We start from the raw sequence: 13,216 nt of genomic DNA on the forward strand, positions 1-13,216 counted from the left end.
TTTGTGGCAATTTGGAAACTGGCGACTGTCACTGGCCTCTGAGTTCAGTTGTCATTCAGTTCAGTGTCTCTGTGTCGTCTCGTCATGTCAGTGTGTTTTAGAGTGAAGGAGCTGTGAAGCTATTCTCTGACTAAATGTTGTCAAGTGTTCGGATAAGTGATATGTCGATAACACACCACAGACTTGGATAAAAGTGTTTACCGAATAATGTTATGTAATACAATGTAATATGATTTTGTGTGGAGACTTCCAGCTCCTTTTCCTCTTCATTGGGTTATAATGCTGTAATTTATTGAGAATACAGGAAGCTACTGAATGGATGGATATTATTTGTTTAAATTTTTTATTCTGGGGTCCAACCCCAGATAGGCATATATAACCCATAGTCCAACAGCGCCGGCCCGGGGTCTCGCACGTCATCCCTGTCTCTCTCTCCGCTGATTTCCTGTCTCATTCTGTCCCATCACAATAAAGGCATTAAAAGCCTAAACCTAACCAAGCAGATTTAACATCTAAACTGAATGCGGCCCCCATACGTTGATGTGTTGACTAAAATGAGCTACATTGTTGTCAAGGTTGGAAGATTGATTGTAATCTTCACAACTACTGTTGGTTAAACTCAATGTTCATATGAAGAGTCCCACATTTTTCTAAGTGTAGTCATTTTTACTAAATTTAATTCATACGATGACTTCAATTGGTTGAAAAAAATCCTAGCTTTTTCATGGAGACTATAACCTCAGTTTTTTTTTATGTTTCTTTATCAGATTATTTAAATTCTTAAATTATTGAATTTTATCCATATTATAAAATTCATTAAACGTACAAAAGGATTTCTGCAATTTTTTGGTATTGTTAGAGACAACAAAGAGGTAATTTGAATTACCAAGAGCAGCACCATACCTTTAAATCTATTAATCTATAATCTTATATATAATCTAATCTATTCTTTGCTCTTAGCCTTCAGGTATACTTTCTGTAGCTGGAATAAATACACTTCGCCTCTGATCCTTTAAAATAACACTATGCTGAGCAGTAATGTACATTTTACTGTGCATAACACAAATATTAGTGTAACTCTTTATAATCACATCTGAAAACACAAAACTTCACAAGAAGGTCAAGTTTGACATTTGCAAACTTCAGTTGCAAAAACAACAATGAGATTTCTGAAATTTCATCTGCAAATAACGATCATGTCAGATGACCAAAAGCTCTCGAACAACGACTAAACGGACTCTGTGTTAAGACAGTTGCGTCAACCTTTGAATTCAAGCCCTTTCTCTTAGAAAAAGTATTCTTAGCCTCTGCTGCGTTTCCTGCAGTCGACTATCCAGCAGCTACAACTCACAAAACCACAGAGTCTAGGCCTGTACGCCTACGTGTGTAGCCTACACACTGAGGACCAGTGGTGGGAGAAGAACTCAGACACTTTGCATAAGTCAAAGAACTAGTGCAACAATGTCTAAACACTCCACTACTACAAAGAGACGCACGTCTGTTTTTGGACCATCAAAGTAAAAAAATTGTCAGAAAACGCACTGAATTAAGGTCAGTGTCAGTGTGGCTGGACGCAGCAGAGCTACAGTTCAGTAGCTGGGTCGTTTGCTTCAGTCGTTGACGACCTGGAAGTCGGCCCCCCCCCAGTCTAAGACACTGAACAGAAATCTGGGGAGCGCTGGGGCGATTAATGTGGTTGGAAAGAGGCAAAACCTGAGCTGTGCTACACACACATGAGACAACAACTCACAGGCACACAGCTCAACTGTGACAAAAACTCTGGTGAAGAAAAAGTCCAACATCTCCCTCTGAAATGCACTGAATGAGAAATATGAAGTAGAAAACAAACGCAAAACACTCCCAAAAAAGTTCCCAAAATAAGATATTAATTTGATAAATTAATTCTTCATCACTTTCGTCCCCTGATTAACAAATGGAGAAGTGTGTTTTTTCCTTATTAAAATAAAAAGCCTACTGCTGTCTGAGTCAGGACAAAATGTTTGTTCCTGTTTCCTAAAAATATCATTTACAGTCAATATACCTAGAAAACATCAACCGGTTCTGTGCTGTTCATGCTGATTCATTCAACTTTTTAGATCATTTATTCCTCCGAAAACACAGCAAAGTATAGCAGCGATGACCACAGCGGTGACCACAGCCAGAGTTTTGTTTCTTTTGTAATTCAGCAAAGTGGCAAAGAAATAAAACAAAAATCTAAAAACACGGAACTGTGGCAGTTCAGTGTGAAAACGCCCGTCTTAAAACATTCACGCTGCAACTTACTGTAGCTATGTGATGTGGTTGAAGCGGAGCCCGAGCCGGTCCTCTCCTCTCCTCTACCTCCGTCCTCTCAGCTGCCAGCAGCCTGAACAACATGTGAACAAGGTCATCGTCAATTCAGCTCGTCACAAAACAACAGAAGGAAAAAAAAAAAAAGCGTTTGGCGGTCAACGCCAGAACAACAGAGGTGGAGTTCACTCACACTGGATCCTGGCTGCGTTTTCCAGCTGGAGCACATTAACCGTCAGTGTGTTTACTGACACACACACGCTGCTGGAGCGCTGAGGCTTCCTCATTTCAACCACTTCCTTGACAATTTAATTTTTTAACTTCCCTTTTTTTTTTTTTTTTTATCTGAACATTGACCAACGCGTCTGTTTTGCAGAGGAAATGATGTGACAACTGCTGCGACGCAAATGACAGTGCTAATTATTTCAAAGCATATGCAAATGATGAAAAAATAAAATGTGTTTTAAATGTTGTTCTTTTTTAATTTGTCAGGAGAAGAAAGAATTGGACCTCAAGTCCTTTTTTGTGGCATATTTGACTTTAATACATTATTAACTATAAATAATTATTATATAATTTTTCCACTATTTTTATTAAACTTTTTTTTTCATGTCTGTCAAGATCTCTTACATCTACTGATTAATTTAATTCTGCAATGATCAGATAATGAGAGTGTTAAGTTGCTATTCAATTCTTAATTAAAAAAGGAAATTCAATATATTTGTGTCTGTCTTGTGCCATTAAATCTTCACATTGAAAAAATGTTGAGCTTTACTTTGGAGAAAATTAATATAAGTATCATACTGGCCATATGTGACAACTACTAATCATACGTGAATATTATGGAAGACAAACCCCAGGTTAGTCATCTTCTTATTTCACTTTGCTGGCAGCTAATTCACTATGTGAAAAAATATTGTGTGGCTGTTTGCACTTCATCCTCTGCCACCAGCGTATACGTACGGTGCTTTGGCTCTGCACTAAGATTATACTCTGTGTATAGATAAGATTATATCTGTGAAATGTTGTTATGCAGTGGTAATGTACTAGAATAAGTTGTTTGTTTAAACATCATATCTATTAGCAAAATATGTTGTACTTAAGTACTTAACACAGAGAATTATGATACACACTATCTGATTTATATTATAATTATCATAGATTATTATTGCTGTTAATAATGCATTATTAGTAGGCCTATATGATGCATTAGTAAAGCAGTATTTATACGTTTCAGCTTATCAAGGATCACTTTAACCTGTATAAATCATTTACATTATATAAGATTTACATATATTCTGAATAAGAAATGTGAATCTAATAAGCAACAATGGCTTTTTATATAATGTAGTGGAGTAGAAGTGTAACATAGAAGTAGCCTACTGACAACATGTATGTTTAAACAGATGAAATGACTCTTTCTTTCATTTCCAAGCAGCCATGGTTGATTAACAGGCCCAGTTCAGCTGGATCAGTCTATTGATGGATGGATCCATTAATGAAGTCAGTGGGTTTAAAACATAGTGTTGCATTCACATTTGCATCTCCTGCCTCAGTTATCACAACTTCTGTGTTGACCACACTTTCACTTCAAGGCGCTGCGTGTGTGTGCATGTGTGTGTGACTGCGTGTGTGCCGGCCGCTGTTAGCAGCACTGAGGGATGTAAAGCAGCAGGGACAGTCAGTCAGTCAGTCAGTCAGTCAGTCAGTCAGTCAGTCATGTGTCATTACGAGAACATGTTTACCACTCCGGAAGTGCCAGCTGCCCGTGGTGCGTTCACACTCAACAGCACAGCGTCAGTGAAACACACACACACACACACACGCCGGTGCTGAGGGGTTCAGTGCTCTGCTCACCAGCACCGTGGCCAAAAAGTCTCACCTCAATTAAAATGACAAATTCATGTAAATGTGAAATGTTTGTGCCAGTAACTACAGTAGGAGACATGACGTGTGTGTGTGTGTGTGTGTGTGTGTGTGTGTGTGTGTGTGTGTGTGTGTGTGTGTGTGTGTACTTGTACAGCTATACTTGTGAGGACCAGTTTGAGTGTTAAACCATCATAGTGAGGACCGTTGGGGAAAGTGAGGACATTTTGGCCGATTCTCACTTTCTCAGAGCCCTTACAAGGGCTGTTTGAGGGTTAAGATTTTGTGATAACTACGGGCGGTGTTTAGCTCAGTTGGTAGAGCACCGGCCCCATGAGGCTACAATCCTCACTGCAGGTGGCCCCGGTTCGAACCCCGCATCGAGGGGCCCCTTTCCTGCGTGTCATTCTCCCCCTCTCTGCCTCCCTAATTCCTGTCTCTCTCTTGACTGTGCTATCAATTAAAGGCCAAAAAGCCCCAAAAAATATACTTAAAAAAAACACTTTGTAATAACTAGGTTATTATAATTAGGTTTAAGTTATGTTAAGAGTAATGGTTAAGGTTAGGCATTTGTTTTGGATGGTTAAGGTTAAGGTTAGGGTTAGGGAATACATTATGTCAATGGGTGTCCTCACAAAGATAGCCATACAAACATGTGTGTGTATGTGTGTGTGTGAGACAGCTCTAGCCCTTCACACTTCCTCCCTGGGCTGTTTGAAGATTAAAGTCAGGGTTCAGGACTCTGGTTCAGGTTGAGGATCGTACTGTAGCTGTGAGTGAACTGCTGCGTTCTCACGTACTGTGTATAAATACACAAGTGTGTGTGTCCACACTGTGCAAGTGTTTGTGTTTGTGTGAATTTTGTTGGTGCACACACACATACGTGTATTTTCCTCATGCACATGTTCTCTTTAACTGTACGCCTTCTGTACCTTAAAAAACCATTCATGCTAAATTTATATTTCATATACTCATGCATGTGCGACTTTGATGTATTTTCAAATACATAGATTGACATAACTATCTATTTTTGAAAAAGAAGAGTTCAATTTTCCATTTTCACAAACTAACAGGCCAAGAGGATTGCTTTACCTTCGTGAGTTATTATAAAACCAGCGACTGAGGTATCATAAGACCACTCCTGCCTCTAACTCCTCAATCACACACGTATTCGCTATGAACAAACTTGTGATGATAAAAACCAAAATTCTCCAAAGCCTGATGCAGAAGTGATTTAAAAACCACTTCCATTACATCTGTTACAACATCAAAGCATAACTAAAAAGAGTTTTCCCATCACGAGAAATGAAATGAAAAAAATCTGCATCATTCATCTCTTAAAAAAGCAAAGAATTTTTTAAAAAAGCGTTGTATGATTTTGCGGATCGACGGCCTGCAGCAGAGTCAGAGGGGGGAGCAGGAAAACAACGCACCATGAAAGAGATTGTGCAACTCTGTGACATTTCAGACAACAACAGGCTGAAGGGAGGTCGCGGTGGGCCTGCAGGTTGGTTTGGAGCCGATACACCGAGGAGTGGAAAAATCTCACCGTATATGTGCACTTCACATTCAGCGGTTTTTTGTTTTTTTGTCTGTTTTTTGTTACTGTGGCTGTGTCAAACTCACATCTGCTCCTTAGTGAAGGAAGTGAAGTCAAATGTCTTCACTTCCTCAGCGGCTCTGGCCACAGCTCAGTGAGGCCTCAGAGGCCTGGCTGCAGGTCTTTATTTACACACGAGCTGTCACCTTTATCTTTGCAACTGAGAACTAATTAGTTTTATATTGAAATGTCTTGTTTTTTAAACTCCTTCCTACTTCTGAAGAATTTCACTGTTTTCTCACATGCGACTATAACGGACTTGAGACTTGACGACTCTGATGACCCCTGGAGTCTCTTCTCCTCTCTCTACATTCATCTTGACTAGTTAACAAAAACCGGAGGGGCCGTTTTTTTTGTTTCGTGAAGATTAATTATCATTCAAAGTTATTTTGATTTTCTAAAATTTCCCATGAATTTCCCAGGATTTCACTAACAAAGATCTCTCTAGAAGAAAACATTCAACCAGAACTTCAGTCTCCACGGCTCCATCTTGTGGAAGAACAGAATAACTACAGTCAGGGAGGGGATGAAGTTTCATCCTGACTGTAAAACACCACTACCAACAAATATATGTATGTTGCACTTGTGTATATTTTAAATGGTGTATAGATTTGTGTGTTTTGTATATATGTTTTGTACTTTTTATTGTTCTTTCTTTGGGAGAGGCTAGAGACAAATTCCCACTGAGGTGAACAATATAGTCAATCAATCAACAAACAATCAATATTTGGATCAGTTATTCTTCGTCATTCATTAGTTCAAATATCAAAAATAATTGTACTACTCAGTCTGATAAGAGATGCATAATTAGTTATATCTTTTCATTTATAATGTATTTGTAATAAACTATGTGTTATATGTATAATACACTGTGGTAAGCCTACACTAACATCATATTTAAATGCAAACGTTAATTTAAATACACAAAGAACCCCTCTGCACAGAGGAAAAGTGTGTGCTGTGGTATTCAAACTGCACCACATTATGTCTGAGTCTCTGCTTGCTTCTGCCAGGTTCCTCTTTTCTATTCTTAAATATCATCACAAACACGTTGAGTTGCTGCTACATTACCGACACTTCCGGACCGTCCCTGGGCACAGCTTAACACAGAAAATATGATGTAAATGTCAAGTTTGTCTCTCAGTCCTCTGGCCTTCAGAACCTTCAGGAGAACTGTTCATGTCTCATCCACTGATGTAGCCTATATCACCAAGAGCAAAAGGATGAATATCTACGGTAAATCAAAACGGCTGTAAAAAAAAAAAAAAAAAGGTTAAATGCATCATTAATGCTCCCTTTCATTTGGTTTGTATTTCTTACATAACACACTGAGGTTCTAACATATCCTGTGTGAACGGTGTTGAGAAAGCTGGAGGCCGCCAGTTACTTCACACTGGAAGAAGCTGAACAACAGCAAAGCTACACCACAGGGAAATCTACTTTAGTAACTACAGCTATTCTATAAAGCAGTGGTTATCCAACTTTTTTTTACATCAAGGACCTTAAACTGACACAAATTAGACCACAGACACCTCAATCATGGACAACATTTTTGAAACAAACACCAGAAATAAACAAATATTTGTTCTGAGACTGAATAATGTAATAATTTTAGTCAGTGTGTGTTCAAATTACTGCCAGTGTCATGAATTCTTGGAAAATATTCAAGAAACTTCTGGAAAAAATGTAATATTTCTGGGGGGAAAAATTGCGGTAAAATTTTGAGAAAAAGTTGGGGACCCCCTTGAATCTGCTCAAGGGCCCCTGGGGGTCCCCGAACCCCACTTTGAGAACCACTGCTATTGGACCACTACATGGCCGATCAGATCATAATCTGTTTTTTCTTCAGCTATAGCCCAGTGTACTGAGGTAGAGACTGCAACCGCCTGCTCACCCAGGAGCTGGACTCAGGTCAGTGAGTCTGTAAAGGACTGGTTTGAGGACTCAGTGCTGCTGGAGTCGTAGGAGAATGAAAACAGCAGAAATACTGACTTTGACAGAACAGTTGGACACACCACACTACATTAACATCTGTACAGACACTGCAGTCAAGGACTGGACACTGCTTTCCAATCAACCCCCTATGATCATCCAGATCACAACATTCAGGATATAGGGGATATAGAGTAAGCGCCACAAACACATCAACTTCTACAACAGTGCCCTCTAGTGACGTGGACTCTTTTCAACTCTTCCCTAACGTCTCCGTCTTCTGTTCAGCATCTGACTTCAAATATGAAACTGGTTTCCTAAAAAATCTCCTGAAACACTGGCACTGTAAAGAATCCAAACCAGGAGAGCTTCACAGTAATGGTAGTGAAGACTCCCATGATGCCATGCTCTCATGATTTCATCACCTCACACCTTCTTTTGTTGTTGTTTTTATTGTGAGGCCTCTAGAGACTGTACAGTCCCCCTTTGCATTTGCATATTTCTCCCAGAGGACCTGTGTTCCCCCCACACCCTGCACACTCAACAGGCCCACCCGTTCTCATGCTGGGTGCAAGACTACATGTCCCACAAAGTAACGTTTAAGTAAATCTTCAGGATGGTTAAAGTTATTCTGTACATTACTAAAGAAAATCTCAAGGCTCTCCACACCTGGACATACAAACAAGGTTACGGTTATTCAGCATTTTTTGTCTCTTGTACGCACATATCATAATTGTCAATTGTGTTTGGTTATGTTTCTCAGAAAATTGGATTAAAATGTCAAACCAAAAAAACAAACAAACATAAGTCCATCCAGTGTGGGTTAAATGAGTGTTTGCACATTTCAGATGGTGCTTTTTGTGGATACTGACACCATGGGTCTGTGTTGAAGCAGAGAAGGTGAAATTACTATCTTATTAATTTCCAGTAGCTATGTGTGCATGTGTGTGCATGTGTGTGTGACCGTGTGTGTGCTGGCGGTGTCAGCAGCACGGAGCTATGTAAAGCAGTCAGACAGTCAGTCAGTCCATCAGTCATGTGCCATTACCAGAACATGTTGCTGTGTGTGTGTGTGTGTGTGTTGCGTGTGTGTGTGTGGTAAAATCATTACCTTCATCTGCGTTGCTCCTCCTCCTCTCTGCAGCCACATCTTGCAGTATCCTGAAATATTAACAATACAATTATACAACACAATATTATCAATAATTAGTAATCTAACATAATATTACTTATGATTATAGTAAATAATAAACAGTAGTAATTCAGTGAGTCCATTCATGTGGCCAGTCTTTTGATGAAGGTGTAGTACAGTCTGATGACAGTGAGAACAAAGGATCTCTCAATGTCTCCAGGTAAGGTTCTTATAACTGTGGAACAACTCAGTATTAACCCAGACCTCTGACAGTCAGAGACCATCTCCTTGGTCTTGGAGGTCCTCAATAAGAATCAGTTCTTGATGCTCCATTCATTAAAGGTCATTATCAGATCCCTGTACTGTATTTCTGGATGTGGTCAACAGAAACAGAGCCAGAACAGTGAAGCAGAAGACATATTATGCCCCTTTTCCACAAATTAAAATAGTTCCCAGGTGTCTTAAAGACATGTCTGTGACATGCTTTGGTCAAAATCCCCCAAAGGATCAAACATCACAGCTCTTTTCATCCTCTCTAAACAGCCCTGTTCAGAACGGCTGGTTTCAGTGCCTGTCCCTTTAAATGCAAATGAAGCACTGCTTGCCCCGCCCCTTCTACTGGTACCAGGTAGGGGTGATATTATGCAAATTCAAAAACTAGTTACATCATTGCCAGACAACGGAGAAAACAGCTTGTAAAACCACATGGATTTCAACCTTGGGAGCCTGAAGGTTACAGATTTTTTTTGTCAATTCTCACATTCTGGGGGCCAGGAGGCAAGATAAACACCCAAATACAAGAGCCTTCAAAAAGTGATATTTCCATAATATGTCCCCTTTAATGATATGTTCACTGGTTATTCACAAGTGCCGCAAACTCATCACACTTGGCCAAGGAGATAACATTTCCAATGAGCTTCTCTCTCCGTCTCCTAGCCTTTAGCCTAGCCTCAGCTTTGCATCCATGATACACAGAATGCATGATGCACCCCACTTACCATTATCTGCACAACATGTCAAGTACAATATAGGCTCTGGCACTCTGAATAGTAGCAGTGGCACTTGTTGGGAGTTCAGCAGCAGTCCCCTCCATGGGTCAGGCCTGAAGAGGAATGAGTTGACCAGTTCTAACAGGTAACTGCAAATAGGACAACATGTGACCACCCCAGTGCACTCAGTGGGAATAAAACAGAGAACACAGAGCCGTCTCCTCTGACACAAACAGGTCCATCTCCACCCAACTGTATTTCTGTATTTGAGCCATCACCTTGATGTGGAGTTTTCAGTTTCAGTTCTTTCAGCCAATATTTTCTGATGATGTGTGTCTCTTGATATACATCACTCACTGTGTTATTGTCCGTTCTGACCAGAGCTTAGTGACCACAAGTGGCTGAAAAAGTCAGTGGGACAACCTGGAGTTCCAGGCAGCTTATGTGAACACACACACACACACACACACACACACACACACACACACACACACACACACACACACACACACACACACACACACACACACACACACACACACACACACACACACCTCTCACAGTCTGAGAGGGAGTGTGTTCAGTGTGTTTTCTATTGTTTCATATTAAAGAGTTAAAGCATATTTGTCCTACTTTTCCTTTTAGAGAGGTTTATGGGCACCAGTGGAAAAATGAGCTAAAAGACCTATTAAACTGAGATATTAGGCTGAAAGGCCTCAGAGGTTTACAGAGGAATTACTGAAAACATGTAGGAGTATTTTGGAGTTTTGTATTGTTCTTGTGAAGTATGTCCTGTATGTGGCCTTTTATAGAAGAGGCCCAAAAAAAACAAAAAAAAAAACGAGTTGATGTAGTTCAGGTTTGGCTTTAGTGATGTGCAAAACTTTGATCTTGCAGATTTATTTATTATTTATTATCTATTAAAGTATTCCTTATTTTCTTGTCTTTATTTGTAACAAATTTGGTTTTTGATTATGTTCTTCATGGGTGAGGTTTTCATATAAGCCCTTTTGGGTTTCATACCTCCCCCTTCGCACATCCCAATCATAATAACTGTTCATACTATATCACCCTGATGCTGATGAATACTCCAGAGTAGTTTTTTATTCCTCAAAGTGCATCTGGAGACCCGGGAGGCCATCAATAATGACTGAATTTCATTTTTTGGTGAACTATTACTTTAAGACTTTTATTTGCCATTTACTTCACATGACAGTCTATAGCAGTAGGCCTCCATATGACCTCTGTACTCTGAAGCCTGATGTATGATGTAACCTGAACTAGTGTTATACTCTCCAAATCTGTCTGTGCCCGATTGTCCCTGATGGTCCATTTGACGAAAAGTTCACCACAGCAGACTTGGTGTGGACATTAGTGTCGTCAGTCCATGCAGCGATTATTACAAGGGCACAAACTACGCATTACACCTCAGAGGTATATCAACAGCAACAACAACACATCAGTCAAGTGAGTCAGCATGGTGAGAATGCGTCAGCAGGGAGACTGGACAAGACAAGGCAAGAAATGGAGCGAGTCCCATTAAATTCAGACGAGAAGCACTGACCCTGGTGTCCACTTCAGACAGCCATCTGCAGTGGAATTACTCACTGCAGGCACCTCTGCCCAGGGACAAAGAATGTGGTTTTCATCAGGGTTGGAGGGAAGCCAACATCAGCTGACAGGACTCCAACGGCACAAGGCAGGGAGCTGAAAGTCAACCTATAGGGATGCTGGGGCTTACAATATGCTGGACATCACATGGCCTGTAGGGAAGGTCAGACACTGAGACAGCAAAGCTTGTGTTAAGGGGGCTGTGGATCAAGAGAGGAGAGCCACAAGTGGGACACAAGTCAGGGGCTTGATCTGTCCCAGGTAGATGATGTTGAAGGACCACAGACATCCAATAACCCAGAGGACACCAGGACTTCTGATTGAAATGTGTTGAATAGGAGTTAGGGCCTATTTAAATGAAAATATTTATCCAGGTAAGAGAAGGAATTGCAGAAATGTGGCAGAAAGCTTCAGTTCAGCTGGCTGTTCAATCATCTCCCATAAACTAATCAGCACACATGCAGCAAACCTGCAGCCAGGTGGGATTCAAACAAAGCGTATCTTTGATGTGAAATATGAGAAGCCTCATGTGCCATGATCATTACAGGAGTCATTTGTATGTATGTTAAAATGTACAAAGTAAAACAATATAACTTAAGTGTATAGGCTTTGAAGATGGAAAATTTTAGTCTATACAAATACACCGCCTGTCCAAAAAAAGTCACACACTCTAATATTTCGTTAGACCGCCTGATTACGGAATGCATTTGCTGTGGCATCATCTCAATAAGCTTCTGTAATGTCACAACATTTATTTCCGTCCAGAGTTGCATTAATTTTTCAAACATTCTCATGGGGTTAAAGCAGAAGTAAGCGATCCGGTGGTTTTGGCTAACTTTCTGTCAGCCGATGGAGTTAGCAGTCCCCGCCCTCGTCCCTACGTCACCACATTCACGCGCATCCCTTGGCTGCACACACAGAGAGGACCGCCCCTTTAAGCCGTTCTCTCTCCTCATTGGATAAAGGTTGTAGGATGCGAGGAAAGTTTTCTCCTCGGCTTACAGCAGAGCAGAGTGACTGACAGACTCGTGTTTCAGACCAAACACTCTAGGTAAGTGATTGCTGTCGAAAGATATAACTATTTAAGACTTATATTAACACAAACATTCCGCTTTAAGGTCTGGACTCTGTGGTCACATTGGACCACATTTCTTCCTTGAAGATGATGGTTCCCCACTCTCCTTCCAGTTTTAAATAATGCCTTGGACAGTTCAATCTCCTTAGATGTTTTATTTGCTTGATGCATGCCAATAATTGGACCCTTCTGAAATCTTCTCCACGACCACAGGATGTGTCTTCCGACCTGGTTGTTTAAAAAATAAGACTGCTTGTTAAAAAAAGAGAGAGACTGCATCAGTTAGGGTTAGATAAGTTGTTGCCAGCTGAAACATCCATGCAGGAATTATCCAATGGGAGGCTCTTACCTATTTGCTTAGTTAAATCCAAGTAGTGACTTTTTTGTGGATGGGCAGTGTATGTACAGTAGCTATATCAATCCTGAAGCCTATCAGTATATGTAGGGTCTAAAATGATGAGACCACTTTCCCAGAAAGTGAAGTCTGACATGTTTCAAATTTGAGGAATTAAAAAAAATATAAGACTTACCTAATATTATATATTTTATAGCCTACGGGCCTACAAACTTTACTCTAGATTTCATATATTGAGAATTTATATCTTCATGCAGTATGTGCAGAGGATGTAGGCTAGGTGACACATTGACATACATTTCTGTAGGCTGGTATCACGATCACAGTCATTGCCCACTCCCACTCATGTTAAATGAACTGCGACTTT

At 40.3% G+C, this 13,216-nt stretch overlaps 1 protein-coding gene across 5 annotated transcripts in view; it reads right to left on the reverse strand.

Annotated features, from left to right (window-relative positions):
- The window catches only part of syk (spleen tyrosine kinase), a 35,801-nt gene that overhangs the window by 22,074 nt on the left and 511 nt on the right, over window positions 1-13,216 (reverse strand). For 2 of the 5 annotated variants that reach the window (XM_085794151.1, XM_085794150.1), the window contains exons 1-2: window positions 2,483-2,560; window positions 2,284-2,365 (exon numbers count right to left, since the gene is read on the reverse strand). Coding sequence is in view for 2 of the 5 variants with exons in the window: in XM_085794149.1 (XP_085650275.1) it covers window positions 8,799-8,848 (50 nt within the window). In the remaining 3 variants the exon portion in view is untranslated. Of the gene's footprint in view, window positions 1-2,283; window positions 2,561-8,798; window positions 8,849-13,216 lie in introns of those variants that run through there. The other 3 variants (XM_085794149.1, XM_085794148.1, XM_085794152.1) reach the window with 2 other exon arrangements.

The sequence above is a fragment of the Trachurus japonicus genome, chromosome 12 (assembly GCF_045865225.1).
Source record: "Trachurus japonicus isolate A0001 chromosome 12, Traja_1.0".
NCBI lineage: Eukaryota > Metazoa > Chordata > Actinopteri > Carangiformes > Carangidae > Trachurus > Trachurus japonicus.